Source organism: Pristiophorus japonicus, chromosome 15 (genome assembly GCF_044704955.1).
Source record: "Pristiophorus japonicus isolate sPriJap1 chromosome 15, sPriJap1.hap1, whole genome shotgun sequence".
In the NCBI taxonomy this organism is placed as follows: Eukaryota; Metazoa; Chordata; class Chondrichthyes; family Pristiophoridae; genus Pristiophorus; species Pristiophorus japonicus.
The window spans coordinates 16,838,911-16,866,514 of NC_091991.1; the positions used below are offsets into that span (position 1 = coordinate 16,838,911).

At 44.4% G+C, this 27,604-nt stretch overlaps 1 protein-coding gene across 2 annotated transcripts in view; it reads left to right on the plus strand.

The window, feature by feature from the left end:
* The window catches only part of LOC139281413 (protein O-mannosyl-transferase TMTC2-like), a 156,432-nt gene that overhangs the window by 45,527 nt on the left and 83,301 nt on the right, over nucleotides 1–27,604 (plus strand). The window contains exon 2 of one of the 2 annotated variants that reach the window (XM_070901573.1): nucleotides 18,960–19,530. The exons of the other annotated variant lie outside the window; for it this stretch is intronic. Coding sequence (XP_070757674.1) covers nucleotides 18,960–19,530 — 571 coding nt within the window. The remainder of the gene's footprint in view (nucleotides 1–18,959; nucleotides 19,531–27,604) is intronic. 2 annotated transcript variants of the gene reach the window in all.

Consider the following 27,604-nt stretch of genomic DNA (forward strand, 5'->3'; position numbering starts at 1 on the left):
TGGAGCAAGTGGCTACTTCATGGGTCTCAGCAGGAGAGCTGCAAAGGACAGTGAGATCAAGTCTAGAGACAGTAATGATTGGGACTACAGAGAGCTTGAACTCTAACTTACAGGAACTTACCACCAGCAGATGTGATGGGCTGTGGGATTGGCTTTACAGTCCTCAGTGTTAACCTATGGCTAGTTATCCTGCTGAGAGAGGTGCCCAGCTTTGGTGGCATGGCTGGAGAAAGAACAGAAGAGGCAGCTTCCTCTTGGGGTGATTGCATTTCTATCCAATTCATTCTTGAATGTGGTTTCAGCTGTAGAAGGGTCACTTAATATTGGGCCCAAGCAACTAGTTTAGTGTGGTTATCTTAGAAATCGCAATTCACGGCATTTAGTTTGCTCCAGTTCTAGTTAATTAGAATAGTTTCGTTTTAGTCGTTTTTTTTTCAAAAGGGGGCGTTACCAGCCACTTACGCCTGTTTTGCAAGTTTAGGCAGTGAAAAGTTACTCCAAACTAACTTAGAACGGAGTAAGTGTCGATTTTTGTACGCTGAGAAAAACCTTGCCTACACTTTATAAATTAGGCGCAGGTAGCGAGAGATGGGAGGGGGTGGAGGGAAGTTAGAGCGAAGTTAGGGATTTTGCAAAGCATTAAACACTTCACTTTTACCAATAAAGAGCCATCATCAATAATAAATGATAAATAAATCAAGCAATAACTCACTCAATCAAAATTTTTTAAAAAAATAATAAAAAAATCAATTGATAAATAAAAAATTAAAAGTTTCTATTCGCCTGCAGCACCAGGAGCCCTCCAACAGCCCGCTGAAGAGCTGCTTGGGCGGGGCCCACCCCCGACGAGATGCTGCTTGGGCGGGCCCTGCCACCGAGGTGGTGTTCGGGCAGGGCCCGCCACTGAGGAGGAGTTCAGGCGGGGCCCACCACCGAAGAGATGCTGGTCGGGCGGGCCCCGCCGCTGAGGAGGTAAGGGCAGGCAGGCCACTCGGCCCAGGATAGGGGTAATGTCCCTTTGGCCAGGGATAGGGCCGCCCAGAGACAGGACGCGCTGGGAGGGCCAGGAGCTACTGCGCACGCGCGCATCCTCCACTGCGCATGCGTGCAGCTGCCGGCACTCTTTTTGGCGCAGTGCTGTAGCTCCGCCCCCAGCTGCGTGTGTTGCACTGCGTTGACTGTGAAACAGGCCTTGACTCGAAGAATCGCGAGGTAAGTTCTGGCGCTTTTTTAATTCTAAAAAGTAGGCGGGGCTCTTGGAGTGCGCCGTTCTGGGAGGACATCCGAAACTTGGGTCCAATGATCCTACACTCAGAGATGTAACACCATCTCTATCTTATGAGGTTTACACTCACAGGCAGTAACCTAATGCCACAGTTAGTCGTTCCATTCAAGTAGTACTTAGACATAGTAAGGTAGGCACTAGAAGAAGTGTTATAGGGTCACTAATGGGAGCATAGTGGGTGATAGTAGTAACATATCATTATGTAAAGATATCATAAAATAGAGGATTTTATTTCTTTAGTATGTATTGAAAAGAGCATTGTTGAAGTTCCAACTGATTGTGGGATGGTATAAGATTGCAGTTAAACTAAAGTGGATAAAAATGTAGAGCATATTTTGTTTCTGGGGACACTGGTGCTTCATTTACTTGCAATATTTATTCAGAGACTTGTCTCGCAGTTACTGGAAGCAATTATCAATTAGTGCCTGCTGTACCAATCTTCAGGCTGTGATTGGGTCTTCATGATTGCTTCCTCCTTGTCCTGCTGCATGATGACTCCTCTTTGAATGTGAAGTTATGCAACATGATTTATTTTGGGCGCCTTTGCAGGGCTGTGGAGAAACAGTCTTGAGTAGCCCAAACAGCAGAATCTTCACTTCAGTGTGACATCGGTAACCAACACATTCATTTTGGCTGAAGCATGTGCCATATTGTACTTATGTTGAGATGTTGTTTCAGAGTTTATCAGTGGGGTCGATGGTCAAGCCTGCAGAGGATAGCCCTGGTCTCCTAGTAGCCACCCGATATATGTGAGCCTTTCAATAATACAGGCTGTCACATAATGAAGATACAACGGGTGTATCGTGGATTATAGACATTGGCGTACGTTATCATGTTTCTGTAGTCAGACCAAAGTCCTTTCTGCTCATGTAGGATATAGGTCGATCAGAGGAGCCCCAGTGCCCACATGGATGACCTGAACTCTTGGGAATCCTCCTATCCAATGAATGTTCTGCGCTCTGTCCACAGAAGGAAAAAGTATGAACATGTTGCTCTCAGGAAACTTTGGAGGAGAAATTCGATATCGCCCCGTTTTGGAGCGGTAACACTCGGGAGCAGCAAAAGTCCCACCCCTCTCGATAAATTCAGGTTAACGCACCCCCGGAAGGAAGTGGAGCACTAACTCGAGCACTCCACTTACTTCCTAGGACGGTAACGGGGCAGACGCCTCAGCAGCGCTACACACTGGGCCACGCAGCACTGCCGAGTCCGAGGGGGCCTTCCCTCAATTAAAAGGGAGGGCTCACGCTGCCAAATCTGCAAAAGATAAAGGCACTTACCTGGACCGCCAGGGAGCGGGGGTGCCACGAGGTCAGCAGAGTGCCAGGCTGAACGAACGTGGCCACGAACCCTCGCAGAAACTGCATCGGGAGTGGCAACAGAAAGGTACATTTTTTTTTTATTCTGCACCCGAGCACCTCGCCTTTAATTTTTTTCCCCAGTAGCGACCCACCGCCCGATATGTATCTCCTGAAACTGCCGAGGTGCATCATCATCATCGTCTAGGCAGTCCCTCGGAATCGAGGAAGACTTACTTCCACTCTAAAAATGAGTCCTTAGGTGGCTGAACTGTCCAATACAAGAGCCACAGTCCCTGTCACAGGTGGGACAGACAGTCGTTGAGGGAAAGGGTGGGTGGAACTGGTTTGCCGCACGCTCTTTTCGCTGCCTGCGCTTGATTTCTCCATGCTCACAGTGATGAGACTCGAGGCGCTCAGCGCCCTCCCGGATGCTCTTCCTCCACTTAGGGCGGTCTTCGGCCAGGGACACCCAGGTGTCGGTGGGGAGGCTTTGAGGGTTGCCCTTGTAACGTTTCCTCTGCCCACCTTTGACTTGTTTGCCGTGAAGGAGTTCCGAGTAGAGCATTTGCCTTGGGAGTCTAGTATCAGGTATGTGGACAATGTGGCCTGCTCAGCGGAGCTGATCGAGTGTGGTCAGTGCATCAATGCTGGGAACGTTGGTGCGTCTGTCCTCCCAGGGGATTTGCAGGATCTTGCGGAGACATCGTTGGTGGTATTTCTCCAACAACTTGAGGTGTCTGCTGTACACGAGTTTGTGACTGGGTGCAACGCTGTAGCGCCACCGCTAAACTCCTGCCCGATATGGCGGGTGTCGTTAGCAGCGCTGCGCCCAGTCGGCACAACCCCAGAACACTGAGGAGTTCAAAGGCTCCTCAAGCCAAAGGAACCCAATTTCTCTTCCTCAGTATCGGTCACTTGCTTGATACACTTATGGATTTGTACTGGCTGATGTGGAAGATATCCCCTGCAGTGGCTTGGAGGAATCTGGTAACAATTAAACTTTAATGTTCTGGTAACCTTTACAGCTACAGGAAAACCTCTCCCTGGTCCAGAAATTGCAGCACGGACTGGAGCAGATGGCATTATTCAATTACAGCCTCTCTTGTGAAGTGGAGGCTGTGAAAGCAGCTGACATGGCCAGGTATGGCTGTCAGAATCTGCATATGCAGTTCCAGGGCCAGTGATGGGTGCAGCTCTGATGTTTTTGCACCATCATTTTCTCTCTGCCCATGAACTCTTCTTCCTCATCTAAATCATGCAGCACTATAGGAACTCCCAAAGGAATTCTTATTCTCGGCATTTTTCTTTGCTGCAAGTCCCTTTGCAGCAACAATCAGCAGAAAATGTGGTAAACCAGCAATATTCAGATGCAACAATTATACCCAATGTTGTAAAATGAACTTAATGCAGGGAGCATAATGCAACTAAACATCAATGATTTTTAACGACAAGTTTGATTTAAATTTGGGAATAATAACCTAGCTTTAAGAATCCATCTTAAATAAGCCAGGCCAGTAGATTAGTCATATGTCCAATTAATATACATGAGGTGAGCCCCAGAAGTGGAGTTCATTCAGTGTGAATTTTGACCTCAATCCTCCTTCACAATGAAGCTGACACTAACTGGCAGAACATCTTCCCTTTCGTCCCTTTTTATCCTCTGCCATGAATTGAATTACACAGTGACTTGGGCACTCACCTGTGTATGCCCCAAATCCAGGCTTAGCCCACAGCAAGGCCCTGAGCCACCAGCAATGCCTCAATATTTTGGGCATCCTACTGTAGAGCTGTTGTTGTGATTCTGTTAAATTTTGCTTTAATGAAAGCCTTTGTTCTAAATCATCATCATAGGCAGACCCTCGGAATCGAGGAAGACTTGCTTCCACTCCCAAAATGAGTCCTTGGGTGGCTGAACAGTCCAATACGAGAACCACAGTCCCTGTCACAGGAAGAACAGATAGTCGTTGAGGGAAAGGGTGGGTGGGGAGTCTGGTTTGCCGCACGCTCCTTCCGCTGCCTGCGCTTGATTTCTGCATGCTCTCGGCGATGAGACTCGAGGTGCACAGCGCCCTCCCGGATGCACTTCCTCCACTTAGGGCGGTCTATGCCCAGTGACTCCCAGGTGTCAGTGGGGATGTTGCACTTTATCAGGGAGGCTTTGAGGGTGTCCTTGTAGCGTTTCCTCTGCCCACCTTTGGCTCAACCCTGCTGTGCACAAACGTGAAACAAATAAGATAGTACATTTATTTTTGTTTTCCATCATTCTCCCACACTAAAGGATGACATCACCAATTACGAGTGTGTGTGTGGAGACAGCCAATCCCTTGTGTAATGAGTACGCTGTTTTATGTTTTGTTTTGGACTGATTCATGGTTGGTGGGAACTAGGAGAAGCAACAAGTGCCTCCTTTTGAGAAGGAAGGGTGCCACAAACATTTTAGGCAAGGGTATGAGAGCTTCAAAATAACATTTAGGGATTAACAAAAGAACAGCAATAAATTGTACTAGCTTGGGTGTGATAATACCACCAACTGCCCGTAGTGCTAATCAGCCATGAAATGGTTTCACTGGACTGGCAGACAAGAATAACGTAGTTATACCTATTTATGTTTTCTATAGTTCCTTCACAATGAAGGATGACATCACCAATCCTCACTGCCTGGGGACTATACCTTCCCTTGTGTGAATAGTGTATTCCTATATGTAATGTGGGTTAAAATCACCAATTTGTAATAAATAATGTTGACTGTCCTCATTCTAAAAAGACATGAGAGGGTAGATTGCATTGGACTAAATTTAAATGTTTAGAGCACTATTGCATCTTCTTGTGGGGTCTCTGCTAAACTTCTATGATTATGTAATAATATTGAATGAGTCCTATGTGTTTACAGAACAAACGGTTCTGTTCACATAGAAAACTTCAATAGCTCTCCAAATACAGCAGGCTCTCATTGTAACATACTTGAACCACCATATAAGATGTAGGGAAAACTATGCTTTTTATAGTGTTCCCTTTGTATGACTAACAAAGATGGGGTTAGAAAGAGGACCTACTTTAAGGAATTACCACCTAAGGATCTAACCCACTGCCGTTTCAGTGGAATCATCTGTTAGTTTTTACCATCTCATTTATGTGGTGAAGTCAAACATGAGAAACAGCACCAGGAACGAAACACAGGATTGCTTACTAAATGTTTGAGGTTCCTGTTGGAAACCTTGTATTTGAAGTGACTGTTTGTGCCCATTAAAACAAGAGAAGTTAATACTGTAGAATGTAATAGGTTTTGATGTTTTGCCCCCAGTTATCAGCATCAAGTACTCCTTGGCTGGGTATAAAAACTTTTAAACAAAGGTCTCTTTACACTGCTCTAAAATCAGGAGTAATTTCCCTAGATGGTGTTGCATTGAGGAACCTGTCCCTCTAGCAGCATCTATCATAAAATTGCAGGCACGCTGTCCACGATTTTACACCCACTCATTTTAATGGATGAAAAATCTTCGTGCCCGCACCTATGATTTCCTGATATGGTTAATCGATGGACAAGGTTCCCTTCTGGCACCATGGATCCAGAAAGTTACAGTCAATGGGCTGGATTTTCAGTCTTTTGCTGCCCCTGTTAGCGCCCCGGAGGGGTGGCAATGGTGGCGGACGCATTTCCGGGCGGGGGGCCAGCTTCCAGCGCCCCGCGGTGACATTTGGTGCTGGGTTTGCGGGGCGTGGAGCATTACCGCCCGGGAGAGGCACTGCCCCTGGTTGCGACACTGGCTCAAAATTTGAAACTTGCCCGATCTGTAATGCCCCCTGGTGGGAACACCTGTGAAAGCTGACGTTCCAAGCTATACCGGCCGCAGTGAGTGAAGTAATGTGGACCTGAGATAAGTGTGATTGTTTTAATTTTTAATTTTTGTGATTTATTTGCTGTTGTGGTGTCAGTAATGTATTGTGAATGTTTTTGCTGGGTTTTTTTTCAGATTTTTTTCCCCCACAGAAACCTCTCTTAGGTCGCTGCAAGGCCAGCTGTTTAGCTCGGGATTTTCATTTGCTCAGCCAGCTTAGTGCCCTAAAAGAGGTGTACAACACCTCCCTTACTGCTCTGTTCCAAACTCAGGGCCCAGCTGATAAATTTTGCGGCGGCAGACACAAACATTTGCCGCTCTGCCTGGGTTAACGCTGCAACAGAGGCACGATCGAATTTCCACTCTAATTGTGCCTTAACTTCAGCCTCTGACATTAGTGTGAATAATTACAAAGTTAGCCAAACCTTATGATTTTTTTACCCTCTTCAAGTTTACTCTTAATTTTCTACATTTGGCCATCCTCTCCTAATGGAAATGACTTATGCTGGAGAACAGTTTCATGGGTGACGACAGCAGTTTGGAAACTGACCTCATGTTTTATGTCTTAGTTTGGGAGTCTGGACTGTTCCCTGTCTGGTACCCATGCTAGTTGACTTGTAAAAATAATTCCCTCACCTCAGGCAGTGTCATCTTTTCACAACCACTGTCATCATTTCACTCTTCAAGAAACTCATCCTTGAAGCCTCTACCCTCATTGTCTAGCATCCTGCCTCTAACCTCCCCTTTCTCCTCAAGGTCCTTGAATCTCACCCACAATCCCTCCTGTTTGAATCCCATCCAGTCAGGTTGCCACTCCTTCCACAGCACTGAAACTGCCCTACGCAAAGTCATGAATGTAATTCTCTGTGATGCACCTGTCCTCAGTCTCCTTGATCTTTCTGCAGCCTTTGACATTGTCAATCACACTATCATTCTCCAATGCCTCTCCTTCATTGTGCAGCTCGATGGGACTGCCCTCATTTGGTTTCACGCATGCATATCCGATTAAAGCATAGCATCTCTAGCAAAGACTTCTCTTTCCTCCTCCCTGCATTGTCACAGTGGTTCCCCCAAAAGATCCATCCTTGGCCCCCTTCCCTTCATCATCTACATGCTGCTCCTTGGCAACATCATTCGCAGACACGGTGTTAGTTTCCACTGGTACTCTGATGACATCTAGTTCTCTTAGGCGTTCCCTCATATCAGGGATGACTTGCTTCCATGCCAAAAAGGGATGAGTTCACAGGTGTTTCAATGAAGGACCTAATATTCCAGGTCCCGACCTCCATGTTGAAGGGTGGAAGATGCCTCTGCCTGGATTTTTTTTAACATGTGGTGGCCGTTGCACACCAGCCACCACACGGGCTTGTCGGAGCTAGGTTTTGGTCCAGTGACAAGGATTAATCAAGACGACTGAAGACCAGCCCTGCTCTTCATTAACCTAGTTCTACCTCTTCATTAGCTATCTACTGCCTCTGTCGTAATACCTGCCCTCCTTTATGGCTGAGACGTGGACCATGTACAGCAGACACCTCAAGTCGCTGGAGAAATACCTGGGAGGACAGACGTACAAACATTAGCGTCCTTGTCCAGGCCAATATCCCCAGCATTGAAGAACTAACCACACTTAATCAGCTCCGCTGGGCAGGCCACATAAATCGCATGCCAGACACGAGACTCCCAAAGCAAGCGCTCTACTCGGAACTCGTCCACGGCAAACGAACCAAAGGTGGGCAGAAGAAACGTTACAAGGACGCCCTCAAAGCCTCCCTGATAAAGTACGACATCCCCACTGACACCTGGGAGTCCTTGGCCATAGATCACCCTAAGTGGAGGAAGTGCATTCGAGAGGGCGTTGAGCTCCTAGAGTATCGTCGCTGAGAGCATGCCGAAATCAAGCGCAGGCAGCGGAAGGAGCGTACGGCAAACCAGGCTCTCTGCCCACCCTTTCCCTCAACGACTATCTGTCCCACCTGTGACAGAGACTGTGGTTCTCGTATTGGACTGTACAGCCACCTAAGAACTCATGCTAAGAGTGGAAGCAAGTCTTCCTCCATTCCGAGAGACTGCCGACAATGTTGATGACTGCCTCTGTGGCGTCAGGCAAGCAATCTCGGATGAACCACAATTTTCTGCAGCTAAACTTTAGGAAGCAATCATCTTTGGTCCCTGGCCCAAACTCTGTCCCCTCACTATCATCAATAGCCGACTAAGCCCGCACTGAAATTCCCTCCCTAACTCTCCCTATCTCTCCACTTCCTTTTGGTCTTTTAAACCCGCCTTTAAATCTACCTCTTCAATCCTTATTACTGACTTTGTCACCATGAATCAATTACTCTAATACTCTTCTGGCCAGCATACCTTCCCCCATAAATTTCAGCTTATCCAAAACAATGCTCTCCATATCCTATCATACACCTAGCCCTGCTTGCCTATCACCCCTGTCTTTACTGACCAACAGTGGCTCCCGGTTCCCTCGTGCCTCAAATTAAACATTTCTGTCCTTATCTTTAAATCCCTCCGTGGCCTTGCTCCATTCTATCTCTGCAAATTAGAGGTATGATCCCTTGACTTTCCATCTGTAATGAACATAACATTGTGGAGAGCATGGCTGTGATTTCCTAATCTCCCTAATGGGAGTGCGAGCTTGTCCAATTGGCCCAGTCCACACATGCACATTTCCAACAAGAGGTCAGTAGACTCTAATTGGCAATGGGAACTGTAACAAGCATAAGGATCCATCCTATTTAAGATCATAATCTCAATTACATAGAATATAGGAATTTTTTACCATGCCCAACATTGCAACAATTTAAAATTTGCAGCCACGATTGTATTTTGGAGAAGATTTGTTATCTTGTGAAGGAGAGATTTGTTTGGGTTTGACATTGACGTGTCAGCAGACATTGATGTACATGGTGTTTGCATTGCTCTGAACTTTGTTAGCCAGACACTAAAGCTTGTGATAGTTAAAATGTCAGGTTGTCAGTGTGGAGTAGGTGCCATTGTTATCCCCAAATCTAGTTAACATCAAAAATAAATTACAGCTAATCGGTATGGTTTGTGAGCCATTGAATGCGATGGTATCTTTGTTCTGATTCTTTGTTGAACGTTCTGCATTCAGTACTGCTTGAGTCTGAGGATATATGTGACAAAGTTTCCATAGTTCTTTAGAATCATAGAATGATACAGCATAGAAGGAGGCCATTCGGCCCATCGTGCCTGTGCCAGCTCTTTAAAAGAGCTATCCAATTAGTTCCATTCCCCTTCCTCTTCCCCATAGCCCTGAAAATGTTTCCCTTCAAGTATATATCCAATTTCCTTTTGAAAGTTACTATTTAATCTACTTCCACCACCCTTTCAGGCAGTGCATTCCAGATCATAACAACTCACTGCGTAAAAAAAAATCTCCTCTTCTCGCCTCTGGTTCTTTTGCCAATTACTTTAAATCTGTGTCCTCTGGTTACTGACCCTTCTGGCACTGGAACCAGATTCTCCTTATTTACTCTATTTAAACCCGTAATGAGTTGAGTTGAGTTCATGTAGTTCTATTGCATTTACTATTTCCCAAAGCTCTTCATTTGTGCTCTTTGTAAAAGCCAACTCCCATAGGCACGCCTGTACTTCCCATGATCCCAAACATGACCTTCTTTGAAAAATATCTGTATTGAGCCAGGATGTAACAGAATGAGCTTACATAAAATAACTTACTTTTGGGTGAGATAGTAAGCTTCTGTTGGATTTTATTTAAGTATTACACTAAAACACTAGGAATGAATCACATATAGATTTCCGAATACAAACTGGTCACTGTGTTTTCAGTTCTGATCATAGGAAACATTAGGGCTAAAATTCCGGCCCAGGCGGGTCCGTATGGAATTCGTATGGACCCGGCGAGGCCTCGCAAAAGCCTGCTTTTGGCACGCAATGCGCATACGCCAAAAACCGGCTTTTCTGATCTGTCAAATTTTGGCTTGACAGATCCTCCGCATCCCCGCAGGAAGGGCATTCGCCCAGGCGAGATTCGGCTATTTATCCAACTCTTGTCCAGCGAATGTCCTGAAAACTCTCTTACCAGCGTAAGAGTTTTAAAACACATAAAATTTAAAAACACAGTTTTATGTTAAAAATTCTGTTCGCGAAGGTAAATTTATTTTAAACCCTATTAAAACACTTTGAACAAAAATCCCCAAAATCTATATTTTTTCTAAAACATTTAACGAACTTTAATTTCAATTAATTTTAATTATGTGTGGTGTTTTTTATTTTTAATGTTGTGTTTAGGTTTTTTTTCTCATTAATAGCAATAAGAATTCATAGATACAGAGTTCCCATCGCTGTTAATTAGAATACACTACCTGATTGGTTGTGCAGTCACATGTGACTGCACCTTCTGCGTTTGAACCTCGAGGATGGGAGCGCGGCCCGAAGCTCGGGAAGAGAAAACCTCCCCACCTGAACCGGGAGCTCCAGGTAAATTCATAAAGAATTCTCGGGTTGGAGGTGATCATCCGAAGGAAGCCTCCAACTGGAATTTCAGGCCCAATTAACTTGTCTGGATACCACAGGTGTCAGCTGCGACTCAGTGGTATCACTCTCGCCTCTCAGTCAGAAGATTGTGGCTTCAAATTGCACTCTAGAGACTTGAGCCCATAATCCAGACTGACACTTCGGTGCAGTACTGACGGAGTGCTGTACTGTCGAAGATGGAACTCATTGGAATTCAGAAGAATGAGAGGTGATCTTATCGAAATGTCTAAGATTATGAGGGGGCTTGACAAGGTGGATGCAGAGAAGATGTTTCCACTGATGAGAGAGACTAGAACTAGAGGGCATGATCTTAGAATAAGGGGCCGCCCATTTAAAACAGAGATGAGGAGAAATTTCTTCTCTGAGGGTTATAAATCTGTGGAATTCGCTGCCTTGGAGAGCTGTGGAAGCTGGGACATTGAATAAATTTAAGACAAAAATAGATAGTTTCTTAAACGCTAAGGTGTTATGGGGAGTGGGCAAGGAAGTGGAGCTGAGTCCATGATCAGATCAGCCATGATCGTATTGAATGGCGGAGCAGGCTCGAGAGGCCGTATGGCCTACTTCTGTTCCTATTTCTTATGTTCTTATGCTGCCTTTCGGATGAGATTTTAAACCTAGCCAATACTTATCGCTCAACCAACATCATTTTAAAAAAACCCAGATAATCTGGTCATTATCTCTTTGCTGTTTTGTGGGAAAATTGGTGTCCGATTTACAATTTAATAACGATGGGTGCTGATAGCCTCACCATTATTTTTACTGCACAATCTCGGCTATTATCAATAAAGGCAAGTGTTTTTCCTGTTAATAACTGACCCATTCAACTACAGGTCACAATGGCTGCATGTGTGATGTAATCCAACTCCTTTCTGTGAGGTTCAGCATTGTGGGTTACCTAAAAAAAAATATACTTCTATAAAACAAAACAAACTAAAAATTACAGCCAACAAAATTCTGCTGCGTAATAAGCTGATCCTAATAGTGATGAAACATCATTAAATACAAGTGATTACGACATCAGAAAGTTGAGGTTGGCTTGAACACGCATCAACAATAACATGATGCCAAGGATGAATTCTTGAATATTGCTACATGTGTTTTCCGTCACAGCATATACACATTTTAAGTTTGACGTCTGCCCCTTTCTTAAAGTTTCCAGTTAGGTGGGAACAATCCCACAACACAAAATCTAACAGGCTCTGCTACGGAAATGTCACAATTAAGTGTTGATTTTTGACCTACAAAAGCATAAAGCCTGGTTCAAAATGGTAGATGAATGTAAAGAGCTAGTGGAGTACGAATATATTATGTTGTGCCAGTTTGATGGTTATGACTAAAATTAAAAACAACACAGATGCTAAATAGTCAGTTTAATGCTTATGTTCTGTGAAAGAAAACACATGGTGAAAAATCTTGGAGCTAACCCACACAAATATTGTTTATTCTCATTGTATAAAATGAATGTTCCATTAATTAACAGTTGTACATCTTATATTTTATATAAGATTAGATCTGTCACATTGTTCTGATCTTTGCTTCAAAACCACTTTAAGACTTTTGTTGTGAACAAAGATGTTTACTTGAATATGGCTCAGTAATATCAGTGATAATTCATTCAATAGTTTTCATGTGTTGAAAAAGCCCATTAACTAGAGTGTTTTAGTTTTACAACTTGCCGATTTTATCTGCTTGCTATTTTTGAATTGTTTTGAATTGAAATTGCCTTTCCCTTCCCTATTCCCCTCCAGCTGTTGGGAGAAATAGTCTTTTTGGTGGCACAGTCAGCAACTCACAGCCGAGGGAATGCAGGCATGAACATATAGGCCCAGATTTTGCTGTAGGAATAATGGTGAGGCTATGAGCATTCACCATTATTGAAGTGTAAATCAGACAGCAAAATCCAGCGACCGCACATGTGCAGTTAAACGCGGAAGTCAGGAAGTTGCTGTCCGAGTTACCCTGCTCCACCGGAAGCTGTGCTATAACAGTACCTCACCGGGAGACTCGGCATTGAAACACATAGAAGGGCATAAAGTTGCTGTACTTGCGTGACAGATACACACTAAATTCGCCAGAAAAAGGTTAGGGTTTGTAAGGAGACTTCAATTATCCTAGCAGAGACTGGGAGAAAAAAAAACAGCGCAAAGTCTTTGAGAATTGAGATTCCAAAAGAGAAATCACATTCCCCATCACTTAATGGAATACTCCACGCTGGTGTTTCAAATGTGCCAGACCAAGACCCCCAAGCCACCCACATAATTGGAAAACTATTTGACCATGGCAAAGTATGACTGGGTAAGTTACACTGTGTGTCAATCAAATCTGGTGGGTAGCACCATTTGTTGTGTCTCTGTTAAATTATAGCCCTCAAAATGGTTGTCAGATTATATGTTTTCACTTTTTAAGCAACCCCCGGTTTTAAATATATATATATATATATATACATATATAATCACTTTTAAAACTCATTTACAGAACTAGGGAGTTCTGTTTTCCAATCTTTAAAACCATACGCTGCAATACTCCTTTAATACATAAAGATGAGTTTGTTGAAACACCTCAATGCTTTCACACCCTGCTCGCTTGTCCTTTCCATTGAGAAGTCAAATCAGGCAACTTATAAAATCAAACGAGATGACCCAATTAAACGGAGTGGAACCAGAATGTAACCAAGGTACATTAAACAAGGCAATCTAACGGTCACTATGGTAACTGCGGATGGCAACCTGCCAATGGAACATTCAACATAGACGCCGGCAATGGAGTGACAGCTCTTATTTCATCCATTCACAATGTGAAATTCACCTAGACGCTCAGAATGGACCCGCTGCTGCCATTTCATGCCCGGTGAGATCGACCCCATTGACCTCAATGGAAAAGACATCTTTGCGTAGCCGCTGAAGTTGAATTTCACTCATCATCCATCATCATCATCCTAGGCAGTCGCTCGGAATCGAGGAATACTTGCTTCCACTCTTAGTGAGTTCTTAAGTGGCTGAACAGTTCAGTACGAGAACCACAGATTCTGTCACAGGTTGGACAGATAGCCATTGAGGGAAGAGATGGGTGGGACTGGTTTGCCGCACGCTCTTTCCGCTGCCTGCGCTTGATTTCTGCATGCTCTCGGTGATGAGACTCAAGGTGCTCAGTGCCCTCCCGGATGCACTTCCTCTACTTAGGGCAATCTTTGGCCAGGGACTCCCAGGCGTTGGTGGGGTTGTTGCACTTTATCAGGGAGGCTTTGAGGGTATGCTTGTAACGTTTCCGCTGCCCACCTTTGGCTCGTTTGCTGTGAAGGAGTTCCGAGTAGAGCGCTTGCTTTGGGAGTCTTGTGTCTGGCATGCAGACAATGTGGCCTGTCCAGCGGAGCTGATCAAGTGTGGTCAGTGCTTCAATGCTGGGGATGTTGGCTTGGTCGAGGACGCTAATGTTGGTGCGTCTGTCCTCCCAGGAGATTTGTAGGATCTTGCGGAGGCATGATAGACTCATGTTCACTGGGCAATGCGTTAACACTGCCCAAACTAATTTCACTGAAGGCCCTTAATGACCATCGAAGACAGCAGATATGATCTTGTCTGCCTGAATCTGGTTGGAGCCCATGTCCTGCCATTGAAATGACAGTTTGTCAACCAGTTCCACGAGGGGTAATTTATTCCCACTAGAAATCAAATTCCCTCGCTCAAGTAAAAAAAAAACGATCCAGAGATTACTGCAGATGTAATGGAAAATAACTGAGCGGGATGCAGATGCTTAACAAAAGCTGAATTATAGTTTATGTAAACATCAAAAAATTCCCATTATCTTGCCAAAATATTTTCAGGGTAATATTGAATATTGCAACAGAATAATGACACATTATTGGCATAGCAATAATACGTTTGTGTTTACATTCAGTAAAATAGTTTTGGAACTCATGCTTCAGGCACTCAGTCACTGAGGGCATATATTGGCATGCATTGCACTTATTGTTTGGGTCTAAGACGGGTGCAAATCATACCAATTTAGCAGTGGAATGGCCTGTGCCCAGTCAGGGTACCACTGCTGCATTTATGGGGATTTTTTGAGAGGGGCATCCTGGGTGGATGCAAGTGGCCTTAAATATGTAAATTTGCAGCCTAACACCTGTTGCAAGATCGCATTGAGAAATTTGTAAGCAATGAGAGGGGTAGGTTTTAGGCCTACCTCGCTCAGGATCCTTCAGCGGTTTCTGTGGCCGCCAACTCCAAGTGATGACTACATTTTTTTTGCTTAAAAAACCCATCCTGTGGAGCCAGGAGGAGAAGGAGTGCTCACCTGTGATGCCACAGGGATTGCAATTGCTCCCCTCCATCCCGTCCCAACAACAATCCTTCCTCACTGCTACAGGCGGGTCAGGCATTCGACAGTGACAATTTCACTTGATCCCGTTTGCATCGACCTTCTGACCATGATATGGGCACATTATGGTTGTGCAGCAATGAGTCGGGCTAGGCTAATTTCTAGGCCACGTTGCCTAAAATAAATAAATATATAAATACTTGGGATGGGGGGGAGGAAAAAAATGTTGCAGTCACGGGGATTCGCAGGGAAACTATAAGGGGGTTCCTCCCATTGTGCTGGCCAACAGTTAGCCCTCAACCAGGATCACTAAAGCAGATTATCTGGTCATGCATTTCATTGATGTTTGTGGGATCTTACTGTGTGCAAATTGGCTGCTGCATTTCCCAACATTGCAACAGTCACCACATTTCAAAAAGACTTCAATGGCTGTAAAGTCATTCATTGGGACATCCTGAGGTCATGAAAGGTGCTATATGCAAGTTCTTTGTTTGGGCCCCCAGCTATTTACAATATACATTAATGATTTGGATGAAGGAATTGAATGTAATATCTCCAAATTTGCAGATGACACTAAGCTGGGTGGCAGTGTGAGCTGTGAGGAGGATGTTGAGAGGTTGCAGGGTGACTTGGACAGGTTAGGTGAGTGGGCAAATACATGGCAGATGTGATATAATGTAGATAAATGTGAGGTTATCCACTTTGGTGGCAAGAACAGGGAGGCAGAATATTATCTGAATGGTGACAGATTAGGAAAAGGGGAGGTGCAACGAGACCTGGGTGTCATGGTACATCAATCATTGAAAGTTGGCATGCAGGTGCAGCAGGCAGTGAAGAAGGAAAATGGCATGTTGGCTTTCATAGTGAGAGGATTTGAGTATAGGAGCAGGGAGATCTTACTGCAGTTGTACAGGGCCTTGGTGAGGCCACACCTAGAATATTATGTACAGTTTTGATCTCCTAATCTGAGGAAGGACATTCTTGCTATTGAGGGAGTGCAGCGAAGGTTCACCAGACTGATTCCCGGGATGGCAGGACTGACATATGAAGAAAGACTGGATCGACTAGGCTTATATTCACTGGAATTTGGAAGAATGAGAGGGGATCTCATAGAAACATATAAAATTCTGACAGGATTGGACAGGTTAGATGCACGGAGAATGTTCCCGATGTTTGGGAAGTCCAGAACCAGAGGCCACAATCTAAGGACAAGGGGTAAGCCATTTAGGACCGAGATGAGGAGAAACTTCTTCACTCAGAGAATTGTGAACCTGTGGAATTCTCTACCACAGAAAGTTGTTGAGGCCAGTTTGTTAGATATATTCAAAAAGGAATTAGATGTGGCCCTTATGGCTAACGGGATCAAAGGTATGGAGAGAAAGCAGGAATGGGGTACTGAAGTTGCATGATCAGCCATGATCATATTGAATGGTTGTGCAGGCTCGAAGGGCCGAATGGCCTGCTCCTGCACCTATTTTCTAGGTTTCTAAATACATTAAATCGACTATGCGTCCCACCTGTGACAGAGACTGTGGCTCTCGTATTGGACTGTTCAGCCACCAAAGAACTCACTTTGGGAGTGGAAACAAGTCTTCCTCGATTCCGAGGGACTGCCTCTGATGATGATGAAATGTGTTTTGCTTGTATCATTTTGTATCATGGAAACTTCTGAGGTCATAAAAGTAATTATTTTACACTCTTGTTTTGGTTTCTAATTTTACCCTTTGATTTCACCCTCCCTGTTTTTGATGCTAAAAATACAAAAACTTAAAAGCTGGGATTTTAAATTTACAATAAACATTGACTTTGAAGGTCCTTATCCATGGATTTATATGCATCATTCCCATGTGATTGCTGTCAAAGAAGGCAGTTTGCAATGGTGAGGCATTTCTCAATTCGGAGTAAGGAAAACAGCAGCAGTCTTGTGCACTCTTAACAGGCTGGTCACAGCATTAAAACGCGGAAACAGTTGGCTGACCCATTTTCTTAGGATGATTCATTAGTGGGCTCGTTAATTGGAGAGGAAGAACATTACATTTTTTAATTGGGGGAAATATACTCAGGAACACTGAAAAGTGGATGTTTCAAGATATTAATCTATTTTTCAAAGCTGAATGCAAACTGCACTTAGTATCTGGTCTAAAATACCAATGTAATATGTAGCTGTCAACCGATAATGGTACACAACATCTTCAGACTGACATTACCCATTTCCAGTCCGTGCTGCAGCACCACACCTTATTAATGACTTGTGATGAGACGTTTCCAAGTTTCTATGACATACATAGGACCCCCCAACACAATTCTGAGGTCCCAGTGGTTGGAGTGTGTGCTGTGGCTGCTGCACCCAATTGGTGCCAGGCTTTGAGCTGTCTAAGCAGAGGTCCTTAAAGGGACCACTGCAGGCCGCTCAGAAAACAGCGCAGCTAAGTGTTCAGATATTTGTGGATTAACTCCTCCTGGCCCTGCTCAAAAACATTCCGCTCTGCTGCCGGCCTATCTTTGTCCTCTCCATGCTACCACCCCTACCATTGCCTGCACCCCCCCCGCCCCCCCCCCCCCCCCACCTTTGAGATAATATATCCGGTTCACCGAATGGGCAGAATATCCATTACAGCCCACTAGTAGTAAGCAAAATGAGGCCCAGACCTCAAATTGGCTCAGGCCTCATGGCAAAGACATGGATGGGCAGCATGAGCCCCGCTTCCTGTTGCTCTCCAGAAGTCCACCCAAAGTCTTTTATCTGGCTGCTGTTTGTGGGATCTTGCTGTGTGCAATTTGGCAATATGTGCGAGTTATTTGTAGGGGTTGGCGGCGGGCGGTCGAGGGGGCTGCGGGGGTGGGGACTGTACAAGAAGCCAGAGTTGGAGGCATGCAGAGTTCTTACAGGGTTGTCGGGCTGAAGGAGATTACATAGATTGGGAGAGGGATTTGAGCACGAGGAGAGGAATTTTAACACCGAGGTGTTGGCGGACCGGGAGCCAATGTAGGTCAGCGAGCTCAGGGGTGATGGGTGAACGGGACTTGGTGCGAGTTAGGACACGGGCTGCAGAGTTTTGGATGTTCTCCAGTTTGTGGAGGGTGGAAGATGGGAGACCAGCGAGGAGAGCATTGGAATAGTTGAGTCTGGAGTTAACAAAAGCCTGGATCATTGCATCAGTTCCTCTATTAGGCAGGAAACTGCCCCAACCATATCTTTATTTTATAACCATTCTACAGTAACCAATTGCAATTCATTGAGACCGCCAAGACATAAGTCACATGACAATGACGTTGTTGCTCGGATGTAGGTTCACCCTCTATTCCTATATCGAAAGCCCACAGTCTGAAGTATATTGTCAAGAAAAGCAGCATTGGCAGAGTCTCTGCAGCAGGGTATTCTCCATTGCTCAGGAAGAGGAGTAGTGTATGATGCTGAAGCAGCTAAATACAAGGGGGAATAAGGAATCATTGTTTTCCAATGAGGTCTCGGGATACAGTTTCATCGCTGTAGCCTGACTTGAGTAATCACGTTCTTATACTGGCTGTTTCACTCAGTTGGACAGCAACAGAATAGTAACAGTCAGTGACCTTTGTGAAGCAACGTGGAATGTGACTGGAGACTCGTTACTAAATTGCTATGACCCAAACTAATGGGCAGCCTTTTTCTTGTGTAGTAATTAATGTTATTTTTATTTTTCCTTCCAGCCGAGCCATTAAAGCCAACCCGGATCTGCTTCCAGAAACACCATGGGCGAATATCTTTTACAATGACTTTTGGGGAACTCTTCTTACGCACAGTGGTAGTCACAAGTCCTACCGCCCACTGTGCACACTGTCCTTCCGTTTTAACTGTGCCTTTGGAGGTTTGGAGCCCTGGGGGTATCATCTTGTCAACGTGCTGTTGCACAGCGCAGTCACTGGTTTCTTCACAAACTTCTCCCGGGTGCTGTTCGGCGATGGGTGCTGGACGTTTATTGCAGGCCTGCTCTTTGCAACACATCCTATCCACACCGAGGCAGTGGCCGGAATTGTAGGACGAGCAGATGTCGGAGCTGGGCTGTTTTTCCTCCTTTCTTTAATGTGTTACATCCGGCACTGTGGGTGCAGGGGACGGTCTCTGTGGAGCTGGGTCTGGTTGTTTGCGAGCTTCCTGTGCGCGGCCTGCAGTATGCTCTGGAAGGAGCAGGGAGTGACTGTGCTGGCTATTTCTGCTGTCTATGATGTCTTTGTAGATCGCAGGCTCAAATTGCACCAGCTCATCTCATTGATTCACAAGGTAAGCCAATTGGGGTTCGCGCGGGAATCACTGGCCACACATTGACGGGGCACACAAGCAAAATACCGCGGATGCTGGAAATCTGAAATAAAACTGGAAAATGCTGGAAATACTCAGCAGGTCAGGCAGCATCTGTGGAGAGAGAAACCGAGTTAACGTTTCAGGTTTGATGACCTTTCGTCAGAACTGGAAAAAGTTCGAGATTTTAAGCAAGTGCAGGGGAGGGGAGGAAAGAGCAAAAGCAAAGGTCTGTGATATGATGGAAGGCAGGAGTAATTAAAAGATAAAAAGGAATGACGATGCAAGGCAAAAGGAGATGGTAATGGGATAAGTTAAGAAACTAAAGATGATTCTGGAAGAGGTGTAAATAGAGATGGCAGAATCATCAACAGCTGCCATGTGGAAAAATAGGGGCAGAGGTTATGGTCTGAAATTATTGAACTCTGTTGAGTCCGGAAGACTGTAAAATGCCAAAACAAAAGATGAGGTGCTGTTCCTTGAGCTTCATTGGAACAGTGTTAGAGGCCGAGGAGGTGTCAGAGTGGGAGTGGAGTGGAGAATTAAAGTGACAGGCGACTGGAAGCTCAGGGTCACACCTACGGACTGAATGGAGGTGTTCCACAAAGCGGCCACCCAATCTGTGTTTGGTCTCCCCAGTGTAGAGGAGACCGCGTTGTGAGCAGCGAATACAGTATTCTAAATTGCAAGAAGTACAAGTAAATCGCTGTTTCACCTGCAAGGAGCGTTTGGGGTCCTGGACAGTGGGAAGGGAGGAGGTTAAAAAGGCAGGTGTTGCATTTCCTGTACTTGCACGGGAAGGTGCCGTGGGAAAGGGAGGAGGTGCTCAGGGTGATTGAGGCGTGGACCAGTGTGCCACGGAGTGAGCCATCCCTTCAGAATGCTGAAAGGGGAGGGGAGGGGTAGATGTGTTTGGTGGTGGCATCACGCTGAAGGTGGCAGAAATAGCAGAGGATGATCCATTAAAAGGGGAGGCTGGTGGGGTGAAAGGTGAGGACAAGGGGAACCCTATCGTGGGTCGGGGAAGGGGTGAGAGCAAAAGTGTGGGAAATAGAACGGACACGGTCGAGGGCCATGTCAACCTCGGTAGAGGGGAATCCTCGGTTGAGGAAAAAGGAAGACATATCGGAAGCACTAGTATGGAAGGTGGCATTGTCAGAACAGATGAGATGGAGAAATTGGGAGAATGGAATAGAGCCCTTCCAGGAAGCGAGGTGGAAAGAAGTGTAGTCCAGGTAGCTGTGGGAGTCAGTGGATGTTTGTCAATAACCTATACCATTAACAGGGTAACTGTGAGTCCATGCCGCTGGCCATATAAAATGATCCCTTCAGTGAAACTCCGTGTTCTTGTGCTGTCATGCAGATGCTGATAATAATTATATTAAGTGTCTTTCAGTTTTTTGTTTCTTTTTAGCAGTTGCATCCAAGCTTCAGAGTGAATTTTAGTCTGTTTATGCACTGTGTGTCAAAGCCAATATAAAGCACACCAGAGACTGGTGTCATGCTGATAGCAATTTGGACTCGCGTCAATAAGATGGGGCCATGGAGTCAAAGGCAAATTGCCCCTCCCTTGCACTCCACCATTGGGAATACTGCACCCCCCTCAGTGCAGACAACAGCTGCAATCTTCCATTTCTTTGCAGTTATGATTCTTTCTTCATTTCGGAAAAAAAATGTAATAACAAATAAAAATTGTTCAAGCTGGTTTTCACAGCATTGGCCCTGGGTACAAAGTAGTGCAGAGCTGCCCGACTGAGCGTATCAACTGTTGAACTTGGCAGCACCACTATTTAATCCACAAATATTGGGACACCGAGCTTTAATTTAGCACCATTTCTCAGTATAACCATAGCGTAGGAACTGACTTGACTGCAGTTTCTCAAAGAATGGCTTAGAAAATTCAAAATTTGGTGTCCCCAATTCCCTCCCCTCCCTCCAGCAAAGGCAATTTCCTTTGTTAGGGTTCAGTTCCACATGCACTGGCCACCATCAGTACTTCACTCCAGTAACTACTATTCACGTGTAAACCTTGAAAGTACAGGTCAGCAGGCTCTTCAACCATGGCAGGGGGTCATCATGGCAGGAGCTCTGTCAAAGTTCACCTTTGCTGCAAAGAGCAGGGCTTCCCTCCCTAATTCAGGGAGGCTCGGGCCAATTGTGGTCCCTGCATCACTGTGATACCAGCGATCAGATAACTCGGAACAGGCCAGGGATCAAACCTGGGAGCTTCCTGGTCTGAATAACTCAGCTACTCATTACTGAAATCTGCTAAGCCAAATAGGGAAGCATTCATGGGAACATTGGAACTGCTAGATGAAAAAAGACCACGGTCCATCTAGTTTGCCTTCTACTATCCTGGTAGTTGCATGATACAACAGTAATGGAGCTGTTGTCTAATTATAACAATCAATCTATATCAATTATCCTACAACAGATGTGAAGAAAACCCCAGTGATGGAGAACTTTAATAACCTTAGATCCAAAGTCACCTTTTCTCTCCCTAGCATGCTACATTCTAATAAGATTTCCACAAAAATATTGTTTCATGTGTTGTCAAGTGGCTGATGTAGAATTATTTGTCTGACAATGCAATGAAATGCAGCATTCAGCATACGTGACATTTTTAAGCATCATTTTTCATTCAATTTCCATTGTCGACAGCCAGTTCTAACAATGCAAAAAATTAATAGATTATGTAACTATTAATCTGTAATCTTTTAAGCAGCGTTTATGGATTTTGATGGGTTCCAATGAAGGACCTAAATGTGATTTTAAAATGTGTCAAACTAATCTCCGAGACATTTGATTTTGAAACACTGAGTGATTGATGGGTTCAGGAAGTCAGACTTGAAAAGTGCAATGTCTTGTCTCCAAGCTCTTTGGTAAAGTTACTCTTTGGTCCTAGACTAAGGGTTTGCAATGGTCCATAATATTGACTTAAAAGGTTAATAATACTTCTAAGCCACACCTGCTTTTGCATATCATGGTATCATCATGGTGCTTCAGTAAATTTAAAATTACAAATGCACAGCAGAGAAGTGAAACTAATTTCGTCTTCCAGCTAAAACAATAGACAAACAGCAGAAGAGTGTTTTGGAGGCGATGTTTTATCGTGTATTTCAATGAAGTTTAATTCTTTTAAACTAATGTCTAAGTATAATAGAGTTAAAGTGGATTTCACTGCCAGGGCAGCTATGTTCATCATGAATGAAATCGATAATCTCCATGATGGATTAGTGAGTTTATCTATTGAGTAGCTGAACCAGGATAGCCCCATAATCTGTTGATTTGTACTGTGAGATGATTTCAGCTGGAGTTGAAGGCAGTTTGGGCTCACTTGTGATGAACAGCCTTGTGACATTTACAGGCATGAATAATGGTATTTGGGAGAGGTTCTGGAAGGTGACAAGCCCCTGTGCAACCAGAATGCCTGTGGCTAGCACCCTTCATGTTCTCTTTGAAGACAGCCAATTTACAAGAATAAGTCACACAAACAAACTATGACTGAGGAATATTGGAAGTATATACTCATGACCCATTGTACTTTATGCCAGTTTAGGCAAATATGGTTCCTCTTACCATCACAACTGTGCCCAGAAGGTTGTTTTGGTATTAGAAACACATTCTGTATATACCTAGAATCTGTGTATAGTAACACAACCAAATAATAACATATTTGAGATTAAGTTTGCATATTTATATATATATATATATATACATATAGGTTCTGACGGTATTATAGATTGGACCTACATGGTATATTGTAATATTATCTCCTTGATGATCTGGTGCAGCATGTGTACAATCAAATACATTATGTCAGAGTTATATTGATGACAGGATACCTGAATTACTGGCTGAAAGAAAAACCCTGCAGTGTTGCAGCTGGAGATGAGTGGACATGTTAATCCACTGAGGCCTGGAGTGCGTATGGAGCAGGCCAGGGCCTAAGAAAGGAGCCATTAATCAAACCAGCTGCACGTGTCCATCTGTCAAACCAAGGAAGGACTAATTTAGGCATCCTTGTAAATACTGCTTTCGCCCAGCTCGTTTTCTTAGAGCATTTTTTGTGGAGACAGGAAACTTCGTCGCCAAAGGGCACAGCTGACCAAGCCAAACATTCTGTAAACACATGGCAGGAATGCGAGGATATGAACTTTAAAAAAAAAAACACAGGACAAGAAAGGGTTCCCTTTGGAAGCCGCGAAACACATGCACAACTTTAAAAGGACTGGCAGCACCTTTTTATTCGATTATCCCAGTCTGTGGACATTTTAATAACGTGGTAATATTCCCATTGAAAACCTCATCAAAATGAACCTGCTTCTTATAATCACTACAAGAAAAAGGTTGCAAGGAAAACAGCCTAATACATAATCATTGATCAGGGTTGCTGCAAAGACATTTAATAGCACAAGTCATATAGCATGGATTGTGAGCGAGCACTCTGGTTATAATTGTGGAATTTGGCTTGCAAAGAACAATCTGTATTCGTACTAGGGTTGTGCAAGGAAAGTCACTGCTGGCCAATTTTAAAAATAAAATACAAATACTGTACCACTACTTTTCAACAGCTGGTTAATTGGTCTAACTCCTGATGTTAATAAAACAAAATCTCGACGCGCAGATGAAAGGCAGTGAACTCAATGAAAATGCAGACATGCGTAAAATGGAGATGTATTGTCAATTTGATCTTTGCTGGTTTTCAAACACTGCACAGCCTAAACAGGTCTGCGACAAAGCAGAGATGCAGTGTTTAATACGAAGCATGTTAACTGGAACAAATACACTGTCTTCTTCAGGGAAATGAGAAAGCAGCTTTAATGTATGATCCGAATTTTTAGTGTTTTGCTAGAAAGGGAGGGGGGAAAAAAACATGGTAACCAGATGGCATTTATATGCTCTGCTTGTTTGATAATAGCTCCTGTCAGCAAGTGATAAGCTGGAAACACATTTAGTTCACTGTGTGCTTTTGCACTAGCACCTGCTCCTCAGCAACATGTAGACAGGTTTACAGTTATTTCAGCCATCAGTCAACCTTGTTTTCTATTTACAATAAAGACTCCTCCAAATACCTCAACTGGCTTGCTTGCATCAGCATAAATTTTTCCAATCTATCCCACGCTGACTGAAGTCAGACCTAAGCTGTACCTAAGTTAGGTCTAATGTGCAAGGAGCCTGAGAGATTCACTTTTATTGGGCAAAGCACAGTTAAATCTGTTTAATTTTTTGGAAGGTTTTGTATGCAATTTAGCAACAGGGAAGCTGAAAGCTAAAATATACTTGGGCTGTATTTATGTGGCTGCTCTCTGATCAGTATCCTTGGTCAGCAGCGCAGAGTTGCATAACTGCAACTTGATTTGAGGTCAGCCACAAAGCAGCCCTGTGTATGGGTGGGTGCTTGGCTGTGCGTACAGGGTTCTGTTCCTCCGACGTAGCTGGCAGCATCCACTTTCTCCTACCACTGGAAAAAGATTCCATTTATCATTCTTTAGGAGTTGCCAGGTGGTCCAACAGACCCCCCCCCACCCCCCCCCCCAGGGCACTTTAGAATGTGGCTTTGTACTGGGCTGAAGCAACGGTGCAAAAATTAAACTGCTGTGAGATGGCCTTCAGGAAGGAGTCTGCGTTCGCTTGGCTCAGTGTGGGTTGTGATTTGACTCCGCAGTTACTGCCACTGTTGTATCAATGGGCATCCCAAACTATTTCACGTAAACATGGGAGTCGTCATTATAGGCAGTCCCTCGGAATCGAGGAGGACTTGCTTCCACACCCAAAGTGGGTTCTTTGATGACTGAACAGTCCGATACGAGAGCCACAGACCCTGTTACAGGTGGGACAGACATTCGTCGAGGGAAGGGGTCGGTGGGGCTGGTTTGCCCGCGCTCCTTCCGCTGCCTGCACTTGGCCTCTTCACGCTCTTTGCGTTGAGACTCGAAGAGCTCAACGCTCTCCCGGATGCACTTTCTCCACCTCGGGCGGTCTTCAGCCAGGGTCTCCCAGGTGTCAGTGGTGATGTCGCACTTTACCAGGGAGGCTTTGAGGGTGTCCTTATAACGTTTCCGCTGTCCTCCTTTGGCTCATTTACCATGAAGGAGCTCCGCATAAAGCATTTGCTTCGGGAGTCTCGTATCTAGCATGCGAACTATGTGGCCTGCCCAGCGAAGCTGATCGAGTGTGGTCAGTGCTTCAATACTGAGGATGTTAGCCTGGTTGAGGACACTGATGTTGGTCCTCCCAGGGGATTTGCAGAATCTGGTGGAGACATCGTTGGTGATATATCTCCAGCGACCTGAGGTGCCTCTATACATCGTCCATGCCTCAGATCCATACAGGAGGGCAGGTATTACTACAGCCCTGTAGACCATGAGTTTGGTGGTAGATTTGAGGGCCTGGTCTTCAAACACTCTTTTCCTCAGGCGGCCGAAGGCTGCACTGGCGCACTGGAGGCGATGTTGAATCTCCGCATCAATGTCTGCCTTTGTTGATGAGACGCTCCCGAGATGTGAGAAATGGTCCACGTTGTCGACGGCCGCGCTGTGAATCTTGATGATTGGAGGGCAGTGCTGTGTGGCGGTGACAGGCACATGGGAGTGACAGTATTATGGGAGTAACATGGGAGTGACGGTCTCTGAGATGTATTTCACAGCATGGGGCGGGGGCTGGAAATCCAATTTAGACAGTGGCACAAAACAGGCAATAGCAGATTGCCCCCACATCATACACCATCCGACTTCCCTTTCCGTTCACTTTAACGGCAAGGAAATTGGGGGATGGATAAATGGAGTCAGATTGGCTACTGCCTGCTTTGTGCCACCGTTGAAGTTGAATTTCACCCTGAATGCTTCCCAGTTCTAGCTCCCAGCACAAATTAATTTTTCTCAGGTCATCTAGGCAGTAAACTAGTTTCAAAGTAGATGCTTTTTTACTTACTGAGAACAATTGCTTACAACTTTAGTCACTACCAGCAGCTTTTATTTTTACACACAAAATGATCATGTGATAATTGTGACAATGTTGAATGAGATATGGAGGGAAATTATCCCATGTCAACACAAAGTTTTTTTTATAATTAGCAAATTTGCCTTGAGTGATTCAACAGAAGTCTGTTAATAATTATCCTGTACTCTTAAAGCAAGAAGCTAATAGTTCTTAAATTCATGTGTAATTTTAGTCAGCAGCAAACAATGGGATATTATGGATTGGGAACAGAAGACTAACAATCATTCCACATCGATCAGTGACTACTGGTGTTTTTTGTATTAAACAGAAGGCATTTAGAACCTGCAACTTTTCCCTTTAAATTAACTACCTTTGACATTGCTGGAAGTAGAATTGCTGTTGGCAATCTGTCACACTCAAAAACCTATCATTATTAAAACAATTAATTAACTAAATCTGGTGTACTGCTCATGCCACAAAGGCAGGGCAGCCATTTTGAATGTGGATGGTTTGAACAGATTGTGACTTTGTATTGCTGCTCACCTACAGCTTGACCTCATTTGTCAGGCAGTCCGTGTGACAGTGATGCGCACAATTGGCATCTTAGTACATCTGTCAATTGTGGTGGAGTCAGAGATGAGGTGAAACTAGCTCGGACAGGGAGATTTCCTAACTCAAAAATAAAAATATACTTCTAGAAATTCCTGCTGGCAATATTGGCAGATGAATATTTAACACATTCATGTGATGTTCCTCTGTCTGCTGCTTTAATGGATGATTTAACGCATTTATTTTAAATGGGATAGTGTCTCTATTTAAATAACAGACATAGGAATGTCCTGCATTTGCATTCAGTGTTAGCCCACTAATATCACCAATAGTAATTTCTAACCTGCAGTGATTCATTTTTCTGGAGAAATTAAGAGAGCTTACCCTAATTCTACAATGTACTCAAGAATATTCATAACCACTGGCATTTTAAATCATTTATTTTGACAAAACAATGTTGCTATCAATCAACCATCAAACATGTGGATAGCTGTGGACCATGGTCAAAATAATAGGGCTCTGCCAAGCTCGCAGTGATTGATTATTTCAGCCGGTGTTTCCCAGC